Here is a 26,800-nt window from a genome sequence, read left to right as displayed (position 1 = left end):
AAAAATCTCAATACTTTTGCCAAGCAAAAAAAATTATACATATCACTTTATTAAACCTCAATACAAAAAACCTGGAACTAAGTAACTGAAATATCATTTGAAAAGCTATTTTAATTATGAAATTTCTCTACTAAATAACTTTTGAGTTGAAGTAAATATAAAAAAAAGTAAAGACTATTTTAAAAATAACAACTTTACATCTCAAAACCTGATACATGGTTAAAGATGAACTTAGAGACAAAAGTCAGGAACTTGTAGAGTTTTATAATGTATTTATTAACTCAACAAATATTTATTGAAGGGCTACCAGGTTCTAGAAATTTTTCTGTGCTCCAGGGTTATAGATAACATATCATATAACTTCCTTTATAGAGTTACACGCTTGTGGAAGTACATAGACCAAAAATCCCTATAAATATATAATATTTCAGATAGTAATAAGTTCTGTGGATAAAATAAAACTAAATAAAGTGGATAGAGAGTGACTAAAGAAGGGATGCCATTTTGTATATAGTAGTTAGGGATGCATTCTCTGAGAAGGTGACACTTCAGCAGAGTTCTGAATGAAGGGAGGGAGTCAGTCATGCAGACATTGGGGGATTAGACTGCTAGGCAGAGAAAACAGTAAGAGCAAAGGCTCTGAAGAGTCTGGGAGTGGAGTTAGGAATAGGTTAGTTGGCAAGAAGAAAGATCAGAGAAATTATATAGAGTGAGATCATGTAGCACCTCTTTGGCTACCACAAGGACTAACTTTCACTCTGAATAAAATGAAGAACTTGTGGGAGGTTTTGAGCAGAAGATAAACACAATATGATGTATGTTTTAAAAAGATCGCTCCAGAATTGTCTATATAGCAAAAAAAGGTAGAAGCAGGGAGATGAGTTGGGAGGTTGTAATAGTCCAGGTAAAACATGATGGAGACTTGGATCAGGATGGAATGAGTGGATATGGGAAGAAGTGGTCAGATACAAGTAATGAGAGAGAGAGAGAGAGAGAGAGAGAGAGAGAGAGAGAGAGAGAGAGAGAATATAAGCCATTTATTTTAATAATTCAACTTAGAAATCTAGAAAGAGACAAGATAGACTAACTTTTCAACAATCATCTGGGAGAAGATAATTCAGTGGGCAGGAAAAAAATTAGGGAATTAAAAACCAGAAAGAGTTGAGTTGAAAAGTAAATATTAAAGCTTAGTGTTTGAAAAGTCCAGTAAAATAGAGATTTTTGGTAAAAAGAATGAGGAAAGGGAGAAGATAAAATATGATACACTATGTCAAGAGTGAAAAAGAAGATGTAACCACAAATATCAGATTTTAAATTATAATGAAAAAGTACAGTTTGCCAATGCATGCAAAAAATTAAAATAAGTTTCACAAAAATTTGTAAATTAACAATAGATAGAATAAAAGAAATAGAATATAGTATTATAAAATAAAATAACCAAAGTAGAAATTGAAAATGTTAAGAATTATGTTATAAAAGGAACTCTGTGAGACAGTTTTACAGGTGAATTGTGATATATGCAGCTTAAGGCACAAATAGATTCCATGCTATTTATACTGATCTAAAACAGAAATATTTCAAAAGTTTGCCAAATTATTTGATAATATTGACATAGCTCTAATAGTAAACATAAAATGGTAGTACAAAATCTTAAATAAATCATAAGCAAATTGAATTTGGAAGTATATTTTAATACATAGTCTCTTACCAAGTAGAGTTTGTCAAGAAGCAGTGTAGTGATTTAAGAGAGCAGGGTCTGGAGTCAGGTAACCTTGCAACAGGTTTGCATCTTGAGATGAATCTGATAGCTGCATGGCTTTGTCCAATTTATTTAATCTCTCTGTATCTAGTTTCCTCATCCATTAAATAGTCAACTACTACCTATTTATTTTAATTGATTCTGAATCCTTTTGTTCTAAAGTTTTCTCTTGTAAGAAAAACATTGCTGGATACTTTTTAAAAAACGCAACCTGATAGTTCTAGTCTTTTCAGTGGTGACTTTAACTAATTTACAATTATTTTAAAGCTATGTGAGTATTTACTACTGCCATCTATTATCAAATGATGCATTTACTTTACATTTTGGGGTCTTTTTTCCTACTCTCCACTAAACAGAACAGATTCTCTCTGGTATTTAAAATTTATACATTCTTTCTAAATTGTTGGTAGTTGCCTTAACATAAAATACCCATACTTATGACATTCATTCCTACTAAACATGAATGTAATGACCATACATACGTACCAACTAGCAAGCTTAGCAAACGATACCTGAGGAAACAAAACCATAGTAGATGCCGACAATATAACCCTCTTCATGCGGTCTCCTTCCCACGCCCTCAAAGTTAATCACTTTTCTGAATGTGATGTTCATTCTCCATACACATGACTATACATTTTTACTACATATGTATGTACCCCTAAATTATATACACTAATGTTATATGTGTTTTAAATTTAATGCAAATGGTATCATCTTGTATATATACTCGGCAACTTGCTTTATTTTGCAGTCAACACTATATGTGAGATTCATCCAGGTTGGTACACTTGTATGTTTATGTTCACTGTTTTGCAATATATTGTACATATCCATTCTAGACATAAAACACAATTAATTTATTTAAGGTATATTATCCAGATTCAGCAGAGGGAGACTGGAACTGAGAGAAAATAAACATTCCTAAAGATGGTATCTAGGAAACAAAATGTAAATGGATTCATAAAAATAAATGAGAGCATTTGATACATTGGCTATTGAGCAAATTGATTTAAACCCAAAATCTCAATAAGAGAAAAAACAAGTTATAGCAGCACAAATAATTCCATCAACTAATGCCCCCTAAGTTAGTCTGCTCTGACAACGTAACAGCATACCACAGGTTGATGGCTTAAACAACAGACATTTATTTTCTCTCCGTTCCAGATGCTGGAAGTACAAGATCAAAGTCCCATCCGTGTTGGTGTGTGGTAAGTTCTTTTCTCCTCTCACAAATGGCTGTCTATTCACCGTGTTCTCACCTGGCCTCCTCTCTGCATGTGCATGGCCAGAGAAAGAGAGATCTCTGGTATCTCTTCCTCTTTTCATATGAATACCGGTCTTACCACTTTACAGCCCCTCCCTTGCAACCTCATTTAACCTCAATTACCTCCCTAAGGGTCCCCTCCCCAAACAGTCACATTGGGGGTTAAGGCTTCAATATATGAATTTGGGGATTCATATTAGGGCTTCAATGTATGAATCATTCACTCTATAACACTCTCAAATCATATATACCATTAATATTACCACAACAATGTTACCGAAAAACAACCTCAAAATCTCAAAAGCATCTATTTATTTTTCTTGCTCATGGGTGTGTGGTAGGGAAAATGATCTCAGCTTGTGCTGGTTGCACGTGGCTCCAGGCTGCAGATCAGGTTTAGGTCCAACTTCTCATTTTGGAACCCAGGCTAAACGGGAATGTACTTTTCTTCTCTGCATGTCAGAGAATAAAAGAGTTGCGTTGGATGGCATCTGATGACCTTCGGGTCTGCCAGTCTGTGATGCCATTTGAAACTATAAACCACTGTTTCTAAAAGGCTTAGCAGGCTATGGGTGTATGAAGGGTGCTTATGGGGCGGAAAGACAGGGACGGGTAAGGGCAAACCTGACTTAAGGAGAAGTGAGCAGATACCCTTTGGAGCTGGGGACCAGGACACTCTGAAAATAAATGCAAATTCTATCTCTGAGATGCACAGGCTTCTAACTCCATTAGGAAGTTTTTATGAGAAACTGGGGGTACAGGACACTGAGGACCCACCCCCAGCATGTTGCTTTCCCTCATGTGAGTCAGCTGGTCAACAAAGTGTTCACAGGTCCCGGAGGCTCTCCTGGGGAAACAGTATGGATAGCAGCAGGGACTCCTTAAAACGAGTGTATTGAATTAATTTTTTTTATCTTGGTGAAATTCGTACATGATAAGATTTCTTTAAAGAAAAAGTCCGCTGAGGCACAGCACTAACATGTGTCCCCCATACACCCAGGAGGCAGCAATTTCGTGTCTCCCCGAGGTTTAGCAAAATGACCAACATCAACAGGTTGGCTGACGGGGCCCAGATTCGCTGCCAGATAAGCCGGTGAGACATGCTGTCGTATTTATTGAGTATAGAATAAAATATAAAAAAGACGCACACAAGGTCATTGCAATTGCTTTATTATTCATGCAGCTTTAATTTATTTTAAACATGAAAGAATGATTTCGACACGAAGGAGCATGCATATGTGTGTGTCGTCCATGCTTTCCTACAAGTTGCTTTTACTATGAATGAAAGATGTAGAGTTCAGCTTCATGGTGATCTAGGAGAAAACAAAATAGCCAGAATTTAGTTACTGATTAATTGTGAGGCATTCACATCTATTCTCTCATTTACTCTTTCGACTAATACTAGCAGGTAGATACTATTGTTGCCCTTGATTTCCAGGTGAGAAAACTGCGGCTCAAAGAAAATATCTGGCCCATGATTCTATGGGTAGTAGAGGGCACACACTGTTCTTGACCCCGATTGTATGCTCTGATTTCAGATGTACACAACATTGTAGTGTATAGTCCACAAGGATATTTTCATTACCTTTCAAAGTCGAATACTAGAATAATGGCAATTATAACTGCAGGGACCAGTGTTTTAAATAAACAGGATTTATATTTCCTGGCAGATGAATTCAGTATACTGGAAAACGGAGAGAAATGAACCCAAAATGTAGAGGTTTCAGTTCTGTCCTTCTGTGACTCTCTGTCCTTCTCCAGACAGTGGAGTAAGCATCTTCCCCTGTGATTTTTTTTACCCATATGGGCACAGGGGGAGTTAGAGTGTGGACTACACCCCTGCAATACCCAGTCATCCCTCCTCCCATCCAACAGTACAAAGGTGTCACCTTCTTACTGGAGTCCTTTAGCTGCTCATTCCTGAAGGTCCCTGCGGCGACGGCCAAAGGCTTTGGAGCCCACGTAGGTAGGCACGAAGTTGCTCTTCAGCATGCCCCCAGATCTGCTCAGCAAGCCAGCCAGCTTATCGGTCACACAGGTGGCAGTGTTGCAGCCTCTCTTCTGGGCAGTGATGCTGATGTACGGGATGGAGAAAAAGAGAAGACCTGTCAGTGAGAGGTTGGGAGGTGCTCCAACTCCAATTACAGCCTGAGGAAATGTGTGAAACTTGTTGTGGTTCTACATGTATGTGCTCAGGACACAAGTACTCAGATTACTGCACCACTTAGACCTGAAGCTGTCCAGGCTACAGGGAAAAGACATGACAGATGGTGACACCTCCATGGACATTTTCACAGGTTAGACCAGTGAGGAGTCACTTAAAGCCGGGGCAGGAGGGGCAGGCAGGAAGGTGGCTCCCACATCTTCCATTAGTTGAACTCAGACATGCTCAGTCAGGGCAGAGTGGGGAAGGGCTGTGGTGGGGAAGGGGTGACCTTTCCTGACCTTTGTCATGCTGCTCAGTCCTTCTGCTGTGCAGAGAGGTTGTGGGGCAGATACAGGTACAAGTCATGCCTATGCCCGGGCTGTGCCAGGGCCAGAGCAGGGGCTGGTGTGTGCTCCAAGCTCAGGGTGCACGGGAGGTAGACTAACGAAGGGTGCTCTCCCCAGCCTGTGACAACATGCACGTCTCCACAGATCCTACACAGCTAAAGGCCCAGACCTACCTGAGGCACTGTTCTACCTGAGCCCACCCCCTGCAAGGCCTTGGGCTTCCCCTGGCAAATGTGCAGTGAAGGCTCCCTGAAGGTGTGAAAGAATGTCATCTGCAGGTTAACAAGGTGGAGTCAAGTCTCTAAAATCTCCTGAGCTATATGGGGTCCACCGTCTGGCTTCACACTTACCAATCCTATCTCCTCCAAGGCTGGGAGGACCTCTCAGTGCTGCCAGACCAATTTCCAGAGGGAGTGGTCACCTATCCAGCTGTGTTCTCTTCTACCTGTCAGCATATGCCTACCTGAGTATGACTGGAGGGAGGGGATGCCCTGTGTTAGGCAGGTGCGGAGTCTCACCCAGAGTTCTCAGTCTCCTGCTCCAGTTGCATCTCACTGATCTTGTTCTGCAGATAGTCCTTCATCATTGAAGCCAGTAGGAGGCACAATTCCTCCTCAGTGAGTCTAGAAGAATCCATGCGGCTCTGCAAGATAGACCTGGAGAGGGGAAGCAAACCCAATATAAGCTGAGACCCTGCTCACCCCGTCCTCAGGATAAGCAGTCAGGTTTCCTGGCTTTGGCCACTTCTCATGTGGATGTGGCCACCCCAACAATCAGTGGCTAGAACATGAGGCCAGTGTCATTCCAAAAATGTTGTTTGGCCAGGAATCAGGCTCTGGTGTGATCACGAATTGGCTTGCTGGAACTGGATCATTCAGGCTTGTGAAAGCTTATGGTTAGATTTTCAGGAATTTTATGAGCTTTGTGTTAAATATAGTCATTATTAAAAATTACATGATAAAATTTATAATTAGTTTGAACCAGAAAAATGATTTAGTTCAATAAATATAATTTGTATGAGGGTGAGAAACTAGATTAATAGATTACACATTAGATTTATTAACAACAAATTTATCGGCAAAATATTAGCAGGTTAGGATGCAATTTATTTTTTAAATTGTGGTTGAAATAGATAAATAGATTTCCTACAGATACAAATATTTGGTAAAAAGCAAAGTGTTCTGTGAGGCTAAAAGAGGAATCTGAAATTGACACTAAAGAGTACTGTATACTTTATTGATATTTGTTAATTGTACAACACATCTCTGTATCATAAAAACTCACATGCAGGCTTCCCCCGCCCCCCAAGAGCTGTTATTAAACATTCAGCGCACCACAATTCAGAGCCCGCAATTATTTGATCCCTGGTGCAGTGGGAGGGGAGTGTGCTCCTGGCAGAGCTGTCTTACCTGAATGGCGCTGCCTGGAGGATGCCCGCCTGGTACAGGACCAAGATGCCAAGAGCAAGGAAGGGGGAGTACTTCCAGAAGCTCATGATGCCTCTGCAAGGAAAATATAATGTCACTTCTCCAGCAGTCACACACCCTAGATCTCTATCGAGGACAGCCTGGGAGCACCGTGTCACAGCAGCATTTTCCTATAATGCAATTTGGAACTGTCCTTCCTGTGTGGAGCTTTTGGTCACACCTAGTGGTGCGTGTAGGGAAAAGGGCATATGGGAATCTCTGAGAACCTGAAGAGCCAAATTCAACTCCGCCCTCTAGCAAAGAGACCCTTGTAAGCACCCAGCTTAGCAGAGCCTTACATTGGGACCTAGGACTTACACTGGGAAAAAAGGTCCCAGAACTCACTACGGAGGCTTACAGTTTAGGACTGATGCCCTAGGTCTTTGCACCTATTTGCCACGCAGTGGCATCGGCCCAAGTTCCAAACCGTTTTCCTGGGGTCCACTAGGCGGGAGACGTGATCCGTGAGCGCACAGTCTGCAGAAAGCTACTCATGCATCTGTTTTGTGCGCAGTGCCTGGGGAGCTCCAGCGACTGAGATCGGTCTAAGCACGAGTAGAGCAAGAGACAACGAGACTGGAGCCCGGCTCTGCGCGGGAAGAGTGGAACACAGAGTCTCGCGACCGAAACTGTCGAGCGTTACCTGGGGTAGGAGTCTGGGATGAATCGCGGGCTAGCAGACACTGTGACGAAGAGATCCAGACAGAAGTGGGCACAGACGCTGAGACCCGCAGGGAGATCCACCAAGAGATAGAGTAATGGGGAGAGAGGGAAGGGAGGAGAGGGAGAGATAAATAGAATCGTACAACTAAGCAGGAATCTCGGGGCTTACCTGGCAGCAGGTAGCAGGTGGCTTGGAGCAGAGGCAGTGGCAGAAGCGTTCGCGTCAGGCGTTGGCACTGTGGAAGTGGCAGTGACACTCAGCTAGGCAGTGCCTCTGATGTCTTCAAGCGCAATCGACTCCTCTTATTCCCGCTGCCACTGGGTCTGGGGTGGTCCAGGAGCTCCGGGCAACCAATCAGGGGAAGGATCCTCTGCCTCAGACAGATTGTGTCACCACTTGCGTCCAGAACCTGTAGCATCCAGCAGGATCATCCCACTTGTTATTTGCATTGAGGTCATTGATGGAAGAGGGAGGGGCAGTAATGGGGCCCAAGAGGAACACCCACGAAGTGAGCAGGATTTTGAGGACAACTTGACGTCATAGTAAATTTCACCTGTTCAGTTTCATCCGGTTTTGAACGTGTGCTCCACTCCATCCCAGCTCTGTGGTCTTATAGGGCAGGGTCTAGGATTGCAGGGACTCCTGGCTCCCCCAAGTCTGACTCTAGACCCCTGTGCAAGGGAGGCTTGGAGGATTAATGTGTAAGCAGTGTTGATTCTGGACCCAAGTAGGGTGTCTGCTTCAGGCAGCTGGAATCACCCACAGAGGAGCCGGGCTCATTATGGGAAGCAAGACACGGAGGTGTGAGCAAGAACTTTATCAGACCGAACTCAATTGCCAGCCGCGCCAATTCTTGGTGGTAAGATTATGGGGCAAGTAACTTCTCAGCGCCCCAGTGGAAAGTCTGAACTGCTCAGGTCCAATTACAGTTGGAGTTTTTAAAATTGATCCCGCGAAGTGGAGTTGACCGGAGCGGTATAATTGACCGCGGTTCAACTGCTCTGCGCAGTTCAGGGATCCGTGCAGTTCACACCCCTATTGGTTAAGGGGAAGCTCCGGGTTTGGGAATCAGAGTCTGCGTAGGGCTGACCGTAGTTATACGCGGAGTTTGGACTGCGCCGGGAGGTTGGCGACCCTAATCGCCATATTGTTCAACGGTCAACTATGCTCATTATTGAAATGGGAACCATAGTCCCATCTTAAAAGGATGGTGTCCTTAGTAGCCTTGTGTCTTCCCCTAGCGAAGCTGGGCTGTGGAAGAGCTTCCTGGACCACATATGGGATTCCTTACGATCGCGATTCATACTGCAGGATTCCCCACCTTGTGTGGCTGCCTGGACTCGCGCTAGGTGGTCCATTACGTGGGTAGAAAGGGTCGAAGACCTGCAGAGCCACAGCGGGAAGGGGCAAGGCATAGGTGCTTCCCCAGCCTCCAAGCAGCCCCTCGCCCTCTCCCTTCCTACTCCTCCAACCATCACCTCTCACTCAGCTGCCTGCTGGAGCCACGTGCCCAGCTATCACTGCTTCCGGCAGCTGTTTGCCCAACGTCCCAATGGCAAGCGATTCTGGTCCTGCACCCGCATCTTCCGCACTACAGTTCTCCACTAGAGAGCAGGGCAGGATTGACGGAGCTGAAAAGACCCTACAGAAACGAATACTGACAGTCACTCCCAGTCTTACTCTTCCACATATACAAACTCAGTACTGTCTCCTAACACATGCCCACTCCCCAAAAACAGAAGCATCCGGAAAACGACACTGGCGCGCAAGGACATCCGAGCCGGTTCACGCCAAATTGCGACTCCAGGGTGCCTAGGAGTCTCTCGCATGGTCATATCCATGCACCGGCATGATGGTGACTGGTTCACGTCACACCTGTCCTCACTCTCAAGAATAAGCGTGCTCCATAGCACCCAATTGTGCAGCACCTCGACCCTCTCACACCCTGCACGAGCGGTTCCAGGACTCCTCAGCCCGTGCTTTCCGCTCCAAGCCCGCCTGGAAGGTCCCACGTCCTGACTTGCTGCCCTCAGGAGAAAGCAGCTTCTCACTCTCCCCAGGATCTCGGGGTCTGAGCGCATAGCGCACCGCAGAGGCTCCCAGTACTGCAAGCACAGCAGAAGAGCTGTGGTGGGCAGGCAAGGACCCCAGCGTGGTGGTTCTCCCAGGCACAGAGAAACTAGCCCCGTGGGCAGCATTAGTGGCCCGACTCACGGGTCTGCACCCCAGTCCTCAGTCTCCAGAAGCCTCAGCATTTCCTAGGACACACTTGCCTCACACATTACTTTCCCTTCCAGGTTGGTGGCCTCCTTGCTTGGGGACACCTAACCTCCAGTATGTTCTTAATTCAACTTTTATCTGCATTAACTCGTAGGGCACCACTGCCACAGGGATTAAAAACTCGGGGCTGTGGAACTGGATGTCTGAAACTCGCTCTCTGCAGGGCAGACTGACAGAGCAGCAGAGGAAACAAATGGAAGAACTGCTCAGCAGGACACAGGTGTGATCAGATAAGGAGCAGGGAAAGGCAAAAGAAGCTAGAACTAGGGCTCGGGGTGGCAGACTGCCTGCTCAGTTGTCCTGCAGCCCTGTGCTGAGACCCAGGTCCCCCGCTTTGGGTCTTAGAAGGTTAGTTCTTGAACCCTTCTTTGGGCTTTCTGTGCAGAGTTGCAGGGCCAAATTGGCAAAGGGAACATAGTGGACCCCGTGTGGCATGCAGATTGAGCCCTGCCATTTGAGGCTGTTGTAGGTGAGTCTGTGCTCTCAGGTGCCAAATACTTTTGTGGAAATTTCTTCCATTCCAAAACCTGAGGTTTCTAACATGTGAACCTTCTGAAATCATGTAAGTATGTGTGTCTGTAGATTGCGTTTTCCTGAGAAAGGAACATTAGCTTTCACCAGTGTAGTAACGACAGCAAATGGTTAAGAAATTACTACCTTAGAAGCCAATTTCGTGGCTGTGTCCCTCTGTGGGCTTGGAACTCTATCCTTGGTGTCCTTCAGCTTTCAAAGACAACATTCATTCCTTTGAATTCGTAAGTGGCTACAAACCCTGGGCTGGTGGTGTGGGGCATGAGAAGCAGTTTCTGCCCCCAGAGGGTGCTAGGGTAGCCTGCAGCAATTTCAAGCTTTACTTTAAGGTCTCTCCAGATAGGGAGGGGCTGACATTAACTCATCCCTCAAGCACTCTGAATATTTAGAAGTGCCTCCTGCTGAGCCTGGAGCCAAGGTTTTTAAAAAAGTCCTTTTCTTTGGCACTTAGAACCATATCTGGCACACTAGTAGGCATTCAGGCAATGTTTGTTAATAAATGGAAATTAATTGTGGCAAATTCACCAGCCAGTCTCACAGCTATTACAAGGCTCTAATCCCAGCATGCAGAAAATGCGGACCTAGTTAGGTAGAGCAGCGCTCGGCTTGGATTTGGAAATTGTGAGCACAAACATTTTAATGAGACCCCTCCCATTTTATTTAGCACAACAGAGTCAATTTCCTGATAGAGATTTCCAGGAATGAGATAGGGAAATAAGTATTACTTCCAGGGTTCTTCCTACAGACTAGGGTCTCCTGGTGTGAAAAACAAAACTGTCCTTCTTTGAGCCCATCCCTGATTTACTGAATTAACTCAAGGACATTCAGATCTGGGCATGTGCTGATTGCTTCCATCTATCTCTGAAACTTCTCTGAACTTCAGCACTTGAAACAGCGTGATCTAGTGAAAGTCACTAAGGGAAATACTGATTTTAAAATAGTCATTTGACTATTTGGCCTTTGATTTTATGATCTGATTTCATAACTTTTAAAGCTGGATATCAGGGTCAGTTGTAAACAATCTAGTTTGAAAAGAAATTTACAACATTTTGAAAAACTGTAACTGTAATAATTATTTTCATTCTTTTAAGTTAGATTCCTGTTTTTTTTTTTTTTTTAAATATTTAAAAAGGTGATTCATCTGAGTGTGCCAGAGTCCCAGAACTGGTTGAAAATTCTTATGTGAGTTTTCATGCACTTAGAAGTGTTAACACCTAACGGCTTACTCCTTTATTTCCATGCAATATGAGTATAACATGGACTCAACAACAACAAAACCACAACAAGAACAACTGTAGTATCAGTAGCAACAACAATGACAACACCATGTAATTATTCCCTTCAGCCTGAGGGAAATTTGGAGCTGTCAAATGAAATGGAGACTTTCAGCTGAAAATTGATTCTGCTTTGTTTCACATGTAAGGAGTTTAGAAGTGATAATAACAAATAAAAAACAAATGGACTAAGAAAACCAACAACTCTTCTGGGATTCCCAAGAGAGGTGAGGACTTAACGGGCAATTTGCTGCCCCAAGATTGGAAAGACAGCTGAGTACAGGGAGTAATGGTTTACCAAGGCAGACACTCACAAGGGCAAACCTTACCTGGAACCAGTGCCAGGGTAGGAAAATTAGAACTGTAACTGACGAATTGCTGAGACGCAGTGTGGACCACTCTGAAAGTTAAAAACTCCTGAGGCACCTAGTCAAGGTGGGGGCGATGGTGGTGGGGGGACAAGTATGTGAGTTCGTTTTACCTTCAGGAGCTCTTCTAGGTCCTCACAGTAAATGTGTGCGTGCGCGTGGGGGGACATCCCTTGGTGCTTCCATCAGGGGGAAGAGAAAAGGAACCATTTTGAAACATACCAGAGCATTCTATTTTTCTTAATAAGGCCAGCCTCAGGAGAAACTAGTTAACCAGAGCTTAACTTGCAGGGGCATTATCAGAGCCTAAGTAACCTGAGGGAAGGAAAATTCTGTTGACTGAAAAATAATGTTGACTAGGTATTCCATCACCAAAGTGGGTGTATTCTGGAAAAGGAAAAAGGGCTGCTGCCCAGCACATGTAGACATAGCAAGCCACTTGTACATTCTGGCTTGTGTGTCAAGATGGAGGGTATTTAAGACAAGGAAACAGGAAGTTAGAACCACAGAGTTCAGCTAAGTGGTTTCATGAACTTCTGCAAATCCCAGCTCCTACCATAGACCCTCTGTGGGGACAGAGCCCCAGAGAGCAGTTTACAGGCTCTCACCCTCACGTGGAAAGGTGCTGGCTCAGGTAGTAAATGGCTATCAACTGTGATTAGATGGCCATCAGCTGTGGTTAGTTGGCCATCAGCTGTAACCAGTGAGCCACTGGCCACTAATATAACTGCTATGGCTATGCTAGCAGCAAAATGCGGGCTAGCAAGAAGATGGTGGCTGAGCTGGCAAGCACGGATTGCAGTTAGGACGGCGGGTTGTGGACAGTGTGGCTCCTGCTTCCTGTGTCTCCAACCCAGCTGCCAGCAAGACTATAGTGGTATGACTCCCCTACCTATGGCTCCATGGGTGTTCATTTTTGGCCTCACCATATCCTGCGTTCTTATGTGGGGAGCAGGACCAGAGAACCCGCAGGCCGCCCCGTGCGCGACACCCTCTTACGTCTTATATGTTTCCTTAAAGTCCCAGTTCATCTTTATCATTCCCCCCTTTAATGGAGATCTTTCTCCGAAAGCACTGCTGATCAAATCAGGTCTTCTTACTTCAGCTTTTTTGTCCCTTGATGTCAGGAAGGATCTCGGTGTTGTTTCTCACATCAGAGGGAAAATGCATGGACTGGGAATAGCTTGTGTCCACAGTTAATAGGCAACAGCTGCAGAGCTTAATAACAAGCAGAATTCAAAACAGAATTAGAACAACATAGCAACATAGTCTATATAATGAATTTAAACCAGAAGCTCCAACCTGTAGATAATGAAACAAAGACCATCATTATCTTAGATAGCTCAAAGTTCTTAATGACAAATTCAACAACCAGAAAATTTCCCCTTTTCACAGTACCTTAGGAAATGTAAAGAATGGCTTGTTCCTTCCAAGGAGAAGAGAAAAAATGAAATAAGAATCAATAGTAAGAGTTGTACAGACCTGATCCAGTAGTTTTGGCAATTTGTCGCCTTCAGAGTTAACCTGAGTTACTTTTTGTCAGCTTTAGTTTCAGGTCATCAGACTGTGTGCAGTTCCAGTCAGGGTTTGGTGCCTTCTTTAGGTGTGACACATGTATCCAAGAGTCTACTCCCTGCAGTTTAGGCAGCACAGGGGTTAGTCAATAGTACCTGGTAAGGGCCCTTCCAGCAAGGCTGGAGGGAATCCTTTTTGAGGTGTCTTTCCAGTAAACAAAATCTCCAGCTTGTAGAGTGTGGATTTTGAGTTTTTCATTTCCCTGGAGTGCACTGTGAAAAGATTTTTCTACTAAAGAATGATTATTTTCAATAGAAGCAATTAAGCCTTTACAATATTGAAGTATGTCTCCTTTTACCAACTGTAGATCAAAAGAACCAGGAGGCAAGTGCATGGGGCGTCCTGTAATTATCTCAAAAGGTGAAAGCTTATGTGTCCCAAAAGGGGTAGGCCTGAGATTTCAAAGGACTAATGGCAATGCTTTTGGCCAAGGTATTTGAATAGTTTCTGTACATTTTGCCAATTGAATCTTAACAATGCCATTAGTATGTTCAACTAAACCTGAAGATTGAGGATGATAAGCACAGTGAAAATGTAGAACTGGCCAAATAGCACAGACTTGTTGTTGCACCTGACCAGTGAAATGAGTTCCTCGATCACTGTGGAGTTCGAGAGGAGTCCCTCAAGTAGGAATCATCTTCCTTAACAGGACTTTAGCCACTGTAGAGGCATTAGCTTGTCTGCAAGGGAAAGCTTCGATCCAGTGAGAAAACATACATATCATGACTAAAACATACTTGTATCCATGAGATGGGAGAAGCTATGTGGGGACAGAGCCAGGAGTGCAGTTTCCAGGCTCTCACCCTCACGTGGAAAGGTGCTCACTCGGGTAGTAAATGGCCATCAACTGTGATTGGATAGCCATCAGCTGTGGCTAGTTGGCCATCAGCTGTGACCAGTAGCCACTAATATAACTGCTGTGGCTACACTAGCAGGAAATGGGGGCTGGCAAGGGCAGAGTGTGGATTGCAGATAGTGTAGCTCCTGCTTCCTGTGTCTCCAACCCAGCCGCCAGCGAGAATATACTGGTATGACTCCCCTATCTATGGCTCCGTGGGTGTTCCTTTTTTGGCCTCACCATATTCTGCGTTCTTATGTGGGGAGCGGGAGCTGAGACTCCGCATGACACCCTGCATGACAAGCTATATAAAATCTATTTGCTAAAACTCAAATGGTCCATTTGACAATTTAAAACTTCGAGGGGCAGTGAGAATAGGCTTCCCTGGGTTATACTTTGGACAAGTGGGATACCTGAGGTAGGCATTTTTTGCAGCCTTGTTAATATCTCCCCACCAATATTGATTCACAAATGCTATCATTTTGTCAGTGGACCAACGGTTTAATGCATGCACAGTAGTCAAGAGTGGAAATTTTAGAGTTTCTGATAAGACTAGATTTTTATCTGGTACCAGTCAGAACTTCTTCTTATCAAAAGCAACTGTTGGATTTCCAATTTTGTTTTTCTGAAGCCAATCATTGGGCTTCTCTGGCCAGTTTCTCTAGGTTATCCATTGGGGAAACATCTCTTTGGACCATGACAGAAGTTTGGCTGTTGCTGATGTCTTTAAGGTCAGCAATTCTTAATAGAAATGTCAGCAAGGTGATTTCCTTTAGCTTCCAGGTAGTCAAGTTTAGAATGTCCTGGAATCTTAATAGTTAATGTATCAGGTAAAAGTATAGCATCCAAAAATTCCTGAACATATGGACCATTTTAAATTTTATCTCCATTGGAGGTAAGGAAACCATGTTGTTTCCATGCCATTCCAAAGTCATGAACTACTCCAAAGGCATACCTACTGTCAGTATAAATGTTGACAGTTTTACCCTTTGCTAAAATGCAGGCTCGAGTGAAAGCATATCATTCAGCCTGCTGTGCAGAAGTAGCCAAAGGCAGAGATGCTGCCTTGATAACTTCAAAAAGGGTTACGACAGCATAACAGCACAGTTCATGCCATTTTCATTTTTTAAGTATGAGCCATCTCATACTTAAACCATGAGAAATCAGCTTCACCCAGAGAAGTTTCTTGCAAAGCATCACAAGGAGTCATGAGGTGATCCGTCAGTGTCAAGCAGTCATAAGGTGCTTCATCAGTTTCAGAAGGGAGACTAGTAGCTGGATTAAGGTTATTGCAATGTGAGTTATAAGGGAAGTGGTTAACAAAAGGATTTCATAGGAAGTAAGGCGACTGACTGAAAGATACTGGGTGTGATGAGAATTCAGGAGAGCTTCTACTGCATGAGGCACAAAGATGGTTAGAGGGGATTCTGCAACAAATTCCTCTGTGGCCTTAACAAAGAGGGTAGTAGCAGCAACGGCTTTAACCAAGGAAGGTATTCCTAGCCACAGGGTCCAGTTGCTGACTGGGGTCTATGTTGATCCCCATGTTTTTGAGTGAGTACCTCAAGGGCATTTCCTTCCTTTTCATGCACAAAAAGGAAAAAAAGAAATCTGATAGTTAGGATGCCCTAGAGAAGGTGGGTTTATTACACTCTCCTTTAAGGCTTTAAAGGCTGTCATCCTGTTCTTCCCATGAAATTGGGGCAGGATTGTCATTCTTTAGTAAGATATATAAAGGTTTTGTCATAAGAGAGAGATTTGGGATCCAATCTCGGCAATAGCTGACTAACCCAAGGAAACCTCACAATTGGCTCTTAGATTTGGCCTTTGGAAACTTTGGACCTTATGAAGCCTATCTGATTCCAAGTGTAGTCCTTGTTTTGATATCAGATATCTCAAACACCAAACCTGAGTTTGGACAAATTGTAATTTTTCTTTAGAGACCTTTAAGGCCAAAATTTCCCATAGATGGATGCTGTCTTCCTGTGAGGGAACCTGGGAAGAACAAAAGAGTAGATTATCCACATATTGCAACAAGGTGGAATCTTTAGGGAAAATTGTATCATCCAAATCAGTCTTCAGAATTTGTGAGAAATAAGAAGGCCTTTCAGTAAAACCCTGAGGCATTGCTGTCCAGGTAAATTGCTTTCCTTCCCAAGTGAAGGAAAAAGGTATTGACTAACTTCATCAGCTGCGATGCTAAAGAATGTCCTACATAAATCAATTACTGTAAAAAATTCACTTCCAGTTGGGATAGATGGCAGCAGTATATGAGGCTTAGGAATGACGGGGTGCTGAGAGATAACAATGTGGTTTATTGCTCGAAGGTCCTGGACAAACCTCCACCGTCATCCCTTTGGCTTTCTCACAGGTAAAATAGGAGGGTTACAAGGACTAGTGCAAGGAATAATGACGCCCTGAGTTATGTAATCGTCTATTGTGGGCTTTATACCTCGAAGGGCCTCGTTACTTATAGGATATTGATTAATTCTGGGCAAAGATTTTGAAGGATCAATTTGAATCTTAACAGCAGGTACACTGTGGATTCTGCCTATATCAGTTGAAGATTTTGCCCACAATGAAGATGGCGGTAAGTCCAATATGGACAATTGATCAGTGCGCTAAGATACAGCTACTGTACCATCAAAAACAAATGTTGAAAAGCCATGTAATTCACTTACTTGGCCATTCTGGCAGTTACCATCAAACTCTAACATTATCTCTCCCTTCTGGGAAAAGGATATTCCACCATGATACTTCTCTAAGAAGTCTTGCCCTAATCAATAGCTAGAGGCAGAAGAACCAAGGAGAAAACAGTGTGAATCTCTTAAGGAGCCTAAGCAAAAAGGAATAGGTTCAGAGATGTGAACTATTGAGGTTTATCTAAGATCCCCACTATTTGAAGTGTTTTATTATTCTGAAGCAGGGGCTGTTTTATGACTGGGGTTGAGTACTGAGTGTAGCACCAGGGTCAATAAGAATAGAAATAGTTTCCTTAGCAATTTGAAGAGAAGTTTCTCCAAGCTGATTAAGAGGAAGGACTGGGAAAACACTTTATAGTTCCTCAGAGCCCCATGACTGGGGATTAGGAGAACTTGAAAATGCTGCTTAGAAGGCTGAGAGCAACTGAAACACATAAATTTATGGCAATCCTTTTTCCAGTGTCCTGGCTCTTTGCAGTAGTGGAAAAAAATTGCTTCAGATTAGCATAGGGCCTCTCATTTGCCAAGGATGAGAATTAAAAATCTTGGCAATCTTACTTTGAGATGGCTCATCTAGAGTATAAGCAAACTGATTGGCCAAATTAACTAAATCCAGAGTGGACATAGTGTCACATTCCATCCCAGTCCTCTTAACTAGGAGGGAAAGATTTCTGTTCAGCCTATTGACAAAGAATTAAGAGTTCCCCATGTGGGGTCAACATCTGAAGGAAGACCAGAGTTTTCCTTAAAAACAAACTGAATTCTATTATCATAGTCATGAACAGATTCATCAAACATTTGTGGGCAAGTCTGAAATTTGCTCTAACCAACAGGCTTTGGGGAAGCCTTAGAAATTGCTCGGTGTAGTTTTTGAGCAAGTTCCCTAGCTTCTTCCCCATTGGAGGTTTGCTTTTTAAGTTTCTTTCAGAATGTTCCCATCTGGCAATTCTCATCCAATGCCAAGCCTGGCCTTCACCAACTAACATATGAAGTAACTGATACAAATCAGAAAACCCAGACTGATAGGCCTGAATAACAATATAAAATTCTTTAGCAAACTTGTGAGTTATCTTCGGGAATTCCTTGACAATGGCTCGTAACTGAACTTTAGTTCAGGGGACATATGAAACGGGGTCTGTTAGGATCCCCAGAGGGTTTAATCTTAAATGGGAAAGTACTGATAAGTTCAGAGGAAGAAAAAAGCAGGAGAAGATGCAAAGGAAAATGGCACTGGGGGTGGCACCGAAGGCAATGAAGGCAGTAGTGGAAGACAAGATGTCATTGAAAGTGGAGCTTAGGAAAAGGAATTGGGGAAGAAGCTTGAGACAAAGTATCCATAGAACAGGGTGGACTCGAGGAAGGAGCCTATGACAATGGGGGAGAGGGAGGGATAGCAAGACCATGCTGCAGAGGGAGAACAAGTGGCTTCAAGTGCCATCTTCTCTCTTTTTGAATTTTTAGTAGCCTCTGTTAACTGTAAGACTTTACTTCCCAAAAAGGCAACTTCAGATTCATGGTCTTGTTTGGAAGCCTCAATACACTATTCAAAATAGGCATTCCACTCAGTTTCATCAATTTTAGTGCTATTATTGTCCAAGTTGGTTTCAAGAAAATTAAGTTTGGGCATGTCAAAAGTTCCCTAGAGTGGCCACTGAGTTTTCTGAATTACTTTTAGTCAGATCTGTCCATTTAGTTAAATATGCGCATTATAATCACCTGCAGCTTTTAACCATGTACTCAGCCAGTGTCCCTGGCAGAGGAAGGACAGTCTTAAAAAAATTATACAGCTGATATCCCATTTTTTTTAGAGGGCCCAAGACAATTTACAACTTGAGCAGCCTGCAGGTCAGATGCTGGCCAGCCTCCCTCTAGAATAGTCTGATCACAGAGGCCCAGGCTGAAGGCTAAAAGCTAGTTCTAAGAAAATAGCCAACCCTCAGAGAGCCCAGTTATCGGTTGAGCTGGGTGGCACTCCTCTCAGTGAGACTGCACAGTCTAATACTGCGCCAAACTGACTGATTTCAGTAGAAATAACCTCTGTCCCCAAAGGGATCTTTAGGCGAAAGCCAGTTTTGTCTCAAAGGACAACCTGTTTTCTGAAGAAATCAGGCCAATGTGCCATATTGAGTACTCACAGACAACAGACAGAGAAACGAACAAGCAAGCCCTGTTTAACACATGCATATACCACACACACACACACACACACACACACACACACACACACAGCCTCTAAACAATTCCTAAATAAAGCCCAGAGAGCTTCAAAACACATAACACAGAAACATGAATCAAGGAGAGAACTTACCCTAGGTTTGTGAATCAGAGAGCAAGCAGTGAGCCATAATGGCTTTTTTGAGGTACCAGGAGTTGGTTGCTCACCTGCTCTGAAGCTGTCAGGGTTGTTCTTCTCTGGATCCTGGATGAACTTCCAATGTGTCTACTGAAAAATAATATCGACTAGGTATTCCATCATCAAAAAGGATTTATTTGGAAAAAGGAAAAATAAAAATGAAAAAAGGCTGCAACCTAGGACATACAGGTATGACAAGCCCATTCTGGCTTGTTTGCCAAGATGGAGGGTATTTAAGGCAGGGAGACAGGAGGTTAGAACCACAGAGTTTTATGAAAAGAAAGTTAAGAGTTCGACTAGGTGTTCTCATGAACTTTTATAAGTCCCAGCTCCTCCCATAGACCTCCCCGCAATGCCTGATCAGTTTCCTTAAAGGCCCAGTTCATCTTTATTAATTCCCAACTTCATTCAGTTCTAGCCTTTCAAGTGGGAGAAATACCCAATTCCAGCACACTTTAGTCACCTCTTCTACCTAAGGTGGAAGAAAAAAACTGAGAAACACTTGTGAAGTTTACAGTCCAGAGGCATAAATTCACTGAAGACTGAGACCTAATTATAGGACTATTGAATGCTTTTCATTCCCCCACACCTTACCACCACATTACTAGAGGCTTATTTACAGAAGTTCCTTTTACCCGGTACATCATGTCCAGCTATCAAGAAAAAAATTACAAGGCATACTAAAAGGTAAAAACCACAATATGAATAGACAGAATAACCATCAGAACCAGGCATGGCAGAGATGTTGGAGTTATCAGACTAGGAATTTAAAACAACCATGATTAATATGCTAAGGGTTCTTATGGATAAAGCAGTCAGCATGCAAGAGCAGATGGGAATTGTAAGCAGATAGATGGAAATCCTAAGCAAGAACCAAAAAGAAATGCTAGAGATCGAAAACACTGTAACAGAAATGAAGAATACTTTCAATGGGCTAATTAGTAGGCTGGACATGGGTGAGGAAAGAGGATTTTTCAACAGAAACCTCCAAACTGAAAAGCAAAGAGAACAAAGACAAAAACAAAAAACAACAGAATAGCCAAGGACTGTGGGACAACTACGAAAGATATAACGTGCATATGGGAATACCAGAAGGAGAAGAGAGAAGGGAACAGAGGAAATATTTGAAACAATAGTGACTCAGCATTTTACCAAATTAATGTCAGACACCAAACTGCAAATCCAGGAAGCATAGAGAACACCAATCAGGATGAATGTCAAAAAATGACATCTAGGCATATCATTTTTAAAATGTAGAAAATCATAGATAAAGAAATATTCTGAAAGAAGCTCAGAGAAAAAACATCTTGCCTAGAGAGAAACAAAGATAAGAATTACATCCAATGTCTCAGAAACCATGGAAGTAAGAGAAAACTGGGATGAAATATTTAAAGTGTTGAGAGAAAAAAAAATTCACTAACCTTGAATCTATACAGTGTGAAATTATTCTTCAAATGTGAAGGAAAAATAATTTTTCTGTTGAAAAATATTTGTGAACAAACAAATATTGAGGGAATTTGTTGCCAGTAGATTTGCCTTGTTAGAAATGTTAAAAAAAGAAAAAGAAAAGAAAGTTCTTTAGAGACAACTAACTTGGACAGCAAATTGGATTGATATAAAGCAAAGAAAAGCATCAAAGAAGGATTAAGTGAAGATAATATGAAAACTTTTACTTTTCTTATCCTTAATTGATCCAACAGATAATAATTCATTCAAAATAATAGTAGTGATATATTCAATAATATACACTTATGTATGTCGTATACTGATACATAAATGCTTAGGTATGATATATGTAAATAAAATGAATGACAGCAATAATATATGGGACAAGAAAGAGGAATTAAGATTATTTTGTTATTATAAAGTACTCATACTGCTTGTGAAGTGGCATAGTGTCATTTGAAAGTGGATTTGGATTAGTTGTAAATGCATATTGCAAACTCAAGTCAACCATTTAATAAAAAAGATTTAACAAGGAGTATAACTAATATGCTAAGAAAGAAAAAAATGGAATCATATGAAATGCTCAGTTAAAACTACAAAAGGCAGAAGAGGAGTGGAAGACAAAAACAGGAACCAAGAGCAAGTGCCACAAATAGAAACCGTTGCAAATATGGTAGATATTAATCCAACTATAACAATAATCACTTTGAATGTCAATGGTCTAAATGCACCAATTAAAGGACAGAGATTGTTAGAGTGGATTAAAAATCAAGACCTAAGTATTTACTGTCTGCAAGAAACTGTCTTTAAATATAAAGACACATGCAAGTTAAAAGTAAATGGTTGGAAAAAATATATAGCATGCTAACACTAATCAAAAGAAAGCAGGGATAGCTATATTAATTTCAGACAGAGAAGACTTCAAAGCAAGGAAAGTTATCAGGGATAAAAAAGGGCATTACATAATGATAAAGGTGGCACTTGTGAAGAAGGCATTACACTCCTTAATGTGTATGTACCTAACCACAGAGGGTCAAAATAGATGAGGCAAAAACTTATAGAACTGCAAGTAGAAATAGATGAATCCACCATCAGAATTGGAGACTTCAACACCTCTCTATCAGAAATGGGCAAATTCAGCAGACCAAAAAATCAGTGGGGACATAGTTGAACTCAACAACAGCACATCAATCAACTGGATATGATTGACATGTATAGACTACTTCATCATCCAACAAGAGCAGATTACATATTCTTCTCCAGCTCACAGGAAACACCAAGGTAGACCACATTCTGGTCCATAAATTACACCTTAACAAATTTAAAGAATAGAGATCATACAGTGTCTACTCTTAGACCTCAAGGAATTAAACTATAAATCAGTAACAGAAAGATACTGGAAAACTCCAAAATATGTGTAGGTTAAACAACACACTTTTATATAACACATGGGTCAATGAAGAAATTGCAAGAGAAACCTAAAAATGTATTGACCTAAATGAAACAAAAACACACCTTATCAAAACACAACTATATGACATTCTGGAAAAGACAAAACTATGGAGGAAATAAAATAAGTGATTTCCAGGGGCTGGTGTGTTGGAGAGATGCATAGGTGGAGAAAAGAAGATTTTTTTTTTTTAATTGGGGAATATTGGAGAACAGGGTTGTACTCCAGGGCCCATTAGCTCCAAGTCGTTGTCCTTCAATCTAGTTGTGGAGGGCGCAGCCCAGCTCCAAGTCCAGGAGCCGTCCTCCATCTTAGTTGCCAGCACCCTTGTTAAGAGCTCACACTCTAACCAACTGAGTCATTCGGCTACCCCTCTGGCAGCTCAGCGGCAGCTCATTGGCTTCGATCTGGCCCATGTGGGAATCGAACCGGCAACCCTGCTTTTCAGAGCTTGCACTCCAACCAACTGAGCCATCTGGCTGCCCCGAAAAGAGGATTATTAAGGCAGCAAAAATGCTCTGTATGATACTCTAATGATGGATACACGTTATTATACCTTTGTCCAAACCCATAGCATACACAACACCAAGAGTGAACCCTAATGTAAACTATGGACTTTGGGTGATTTGATGTGTCAATGTAGGTTCATCAGTTGTAACAAATATACACTCTGGGGGGGATATTGGCCCTGGGGGAAGTTCTGCACGTGTGAGTACTGGGGGAATATGGCAGAGTTCTGTACTTTCCTCTCAGTTTTGCTGTGACCTTAAAACTTCTCTAAAGCAACAAAATCTTTTAAAAAATATGATTGCATTCTGTCAAAAGGGCAGAAACCAAAAATTTCCATCAGTGATATTACTGATGAACGTGGGAAGAGATGCAAAGCTTCTGAATCATTTCCCTAAAACATGTTTAGAGTTTAATAAAGCCCCTACGGGGGAGGGAGGACAGAAGTGGCTGCCAAGGAGAGGCAGGAAGTGAACCCTGCTGGGGATTTTGCTGAGACCTTTAAACAGGTGGATCTCTGTAAACATTGGAGGACAGACTATCAATGCTTTATTAATAACCTAGCTATAAAATTATCTGCAAGATGTTGCATGTGCAGTTAGTATGGAAAGACATATAAAACACAGCAAAAAAATACATGTAACAACTACCATCAATTGAATTTTAGCTGCATGCCACTCACTATATAATATGTCGCATTGTCTTAACAGTTTAATAAAATGCACACTATCTTTGTTTTATAGGCAAGGAAATAGTAAGGGAATTTGGCTTGACTTGATTAGATTTCCAGGTGCTATGGAAGCTCTGAGATACCTGAACATGGCTTATCGCTCTGGCTACGTCTGGTAGGGTGTCTGATCCCCTGGCACTGACTGAGAGGAAGACATGGGCATGTCTGCCTGCTTCTGGGCTAATATGATTTGTAGTGAGAGTCTCAATGACCAGGCATAAATCATTTCCAATTCCTGGCCCAACACTTGGAAGACTGACAATATTGCAGCAAGAAAATAAATGTTGGTGCTACCATTTAAGATAGGTAAATTGCTAAAGAATAAAACCAAAATCTATTCATAACATTCATAAAGTAAAAATTTTAAATACTTCAGTGTTCAAACAACACAAGTTCAAATGACTAACCTTTTAGTATTTCACATTATTCGTTGTTTCACCTTGTCTGAAATTGTGGTGGATTTGGTAGAGTGTTTCACTCTGCCAGGTAATGTAGTGGGGCAGAGGTTAGGGTGGGGTAGAGGGAGAGGGGTTGTGGAAAGAGTGCTGGGAGTGAAGACATAAAGAGTTCTAATTCCTACCCCTAACACAAAAGGTGTGACTTTGAGAAAATCATTTGGGCCTCTATTTCCATTTTCAAACAAATTTATTGGATTGAGAGATTCTGAAACTCCTTTCTCATTCTGATGTTCTACATATATGTGCTGTACATGATACGCAGTGTTCAAAATACTTTTTATAACACCAGGTCACTCACTGTTTGGCTTCCTCCACTTGTTATCCAGTACAATCTCTATCTCCAGTTCTTCCACCGAATCACATCTTCAGAGTCCCTTTCGCTATGTAAAGTCACGTATTTGCAGTTTCCAAGAATTAGGATCAGGACATCCGTGTGTGTGCGTGTATAATTATTCTGCCTACCATAGTAAGTCAACGCTGGGCCAAATGGCAAGGACTGTTAAGTGCTGGGGCTTGAAAGGGGCTGCTGTGGGCTGCAGCACTGAGGAAGCTTCTGGGGAGAAGCTCGGCCAGAGCCAGAAAGTGGCTAAATAGGGGGAAGTTAGAGTCCCTGATAAAGGGGTGCTTCTAATGGGGTGTGGGGCAGTGGGTGAGGAAACAAGATAACTCCCCTTATATCAGGTACCATCCTCTGTGCCTCTTCTGTTGGGAAGGGAGCCTTCCTGATTATGACCCATATGGCTGTGCTGTCTGCATTCACGCCTCAGGCAGGTTGTGTTTAGATATCATGACATTTCAAGTATACGTACGATGTTCCTCCCTTGCCAAATTCCAATTTATTAGGTGTCCTTCAGCATTCCCATTCAGATATGCTACAGAAAAATGGAGACACTGAGCCAACTAGTGTCACATTTGGTGAAAGTCCAGTAGGGGTGAGGAAAGGAACGCTTTGCCGTCACATAACACCAGACCTTGACAGGTTATCATGATGCTGCTAAACCCTAAAGTTGGTGCTTGGACTTTGAGCCCCAGGCCTTAAATACGTCTGCTATTCTTTTGACAGTAACCAAACAGCAAGGCTTTTAATTAAGTGAGCACTGGGATAAAACCCATCTGCAAAAACCCACTTTATCTATTTATTTTTAACCTGTATCTGGTATTTGGAAGCCGCGCTGAGGTTGAGCAGGCAATAGGGAATTGTTAAAACGTGGGAGTGCACTTGAGTTCCAGAACTTTCCACCACACAAGCTCGTGAAAACTTTCTAATGTGTTCCTGCTCCCCAGAGAGTGTGATGATTATTCACACTGGGGCATGAAGGCTTGTGAGGCTTTGATGTATGATTATCTGCCCCCTCACTGTGACGCACCAGCTGCCATTAGAGCCTAGAATCAAGGACACCAACCACATCAGTGCATTTTAGGTCAGACAAGGAATGAGAAAGGCATTTATGGCAGAAGGAAGGAATGGCATTTCAGGTCCCTGGGTTTTCCTGGCCTCTCTTTCTTGGAAAATGAGAGGACCTCGCTGATTTTCCTGCAGAGTGGACTTGACGTGCCCCGAGTCCTGCTCTTGCCATCACACAGCACCTACTTTGCTGTAGACACTAGAAGAGGTACCTTACAAAGTCTAGAGGCTATCTTTAGGGTGTCTATAGCTGCTAGGAAGAATGAAATGTGGTGCAGAAGGGCCTGGCTGGTTACTAGAGAGGTGGACGGACTCAGCTGTGACGTCAGGAATTACTCTGCAGGGGTTCCTCTTAGACGATTAAAACTCTCCATTGGCTCAGACTCACAGGATCCAGAATGCCTCTCCTCTCTCTGGCTGAGAACCATGTTTCATGAAGAAGAGGGATAGAAATAGGAGCCTTCCCACTGTACCAGAAAGCTCCTTACAGAGACGACTCCTTCTGTCTGGGAATCACCAGGTGCATCGAAGGGGATTTCGTCTATAACTGGAGTCCACCTGGGATTGGGGAGAGTATCGCTTTGGGGTCTTATGCAACTGGATTTGAGTCTTGGTTCTATCGCTCACTTATTGTTCTTGAGCAGATAATAACGCCCCCTCAGCCAGAGTTTCTCAACATGTAAAATGGCGATAAAATAACTGCCTGGCAGGAGTAAAAATATTTTATGTTCAAGACCAGACACATTGCTTGGTACAGAGCAGATACTTAAGGGTAGTAGCTATTTTATTATTATAACAAATGCTTATCCCTTCAAGTTCCAAATTACATCAGCTTAATACGGTAAGTTAAATGAAATCATCACACACTACTGTTTTCTTAGAAGCAGGCAATCTATGTCTTTAATCCTCAAAGTAAAATCAATCACCAGGGCCACCACAGAATGAATAATCTGCCTCCCCAAACCTCGGAGATCCATGCCTGGCTATGTTGCAGTGTCATTGCCCAGCAGGATTAATGATAATTTATATTAAACACCTACACATTGCCTGGCATGGAGGAGGCACTTAAGAGTGGTGGCTATTATTATCATTATAACAAATGCCAAATTGTATCAACTTCTATGCGAAACTAGATAAAATGCATTGCATACTCCTGTACTCCTTAAAAAAGATTATAATGAATATAATGTAAATCCTTTCTTGAGGATTCATTGACACGACCATAAAAATATTA

The 26,800-nt window shown here is 42.4% G+C and overlaps 1 protein-coding gene across 1 annotated transcript; it reads right to left on the bottom strand.

Annotated features, from left to right (window-relative positions):
- Positions 1 to 4,241: 4,241 nt before the first annotated feature.
- LOC117030928 (calcitonin gene-related peptide 2) lies at positions 4,242 to 8,006 on the bottom strand. The gene is made up of 5 exons (XM_033121184.1): positions 7,818 to 8,006; positions 6,929 to 7,021; positions 6,038 to 6,175; positions 4,916 to 5,100; positions 4,242 to 4,339 (listed from the first exon to the last, which is right to left on the bottom strand). The coding sequence occupies exons 2-4, from the start codon at positions 7,012 to 7,014 to the stop codon at positions 4,941 to 4,943; spliced, it is 384 nt and encodes a 127-aa protein (XP_032977075.1). The 5' UTR covers positions 7,015 to 7,021; positions 7,818 to 8,006; the 3' UTR covers positions 4,242 to 4,339; positions 4,916 to 4,940.
- Positions 8,007 to 26,800: the final 18,794 nt, after the last annotated feature.

This window comes from Rhinolophus ferrumequinum, chromosome 11 (genome assembly GCF_004115265.2).
Source record: "Rhinolophus ferrumequinum isolate MPI-CBG mRhiFer1 chromosome 11, mRhiFer1_v1.p, whole genome shotgun sequence".
Lineage (NCBI taxonomy): Eukaryota > Metazoa > Chordata > Mammalia > Chiroptera > Rhinolophidae > Rhinolophus > Rhinolophus ferrumequinum.
The sequence above is the reverse complement of the archived record's forward strand: the minus strand, read 5'-3'. Positions and strand labels throughout refer to the sequence as shown.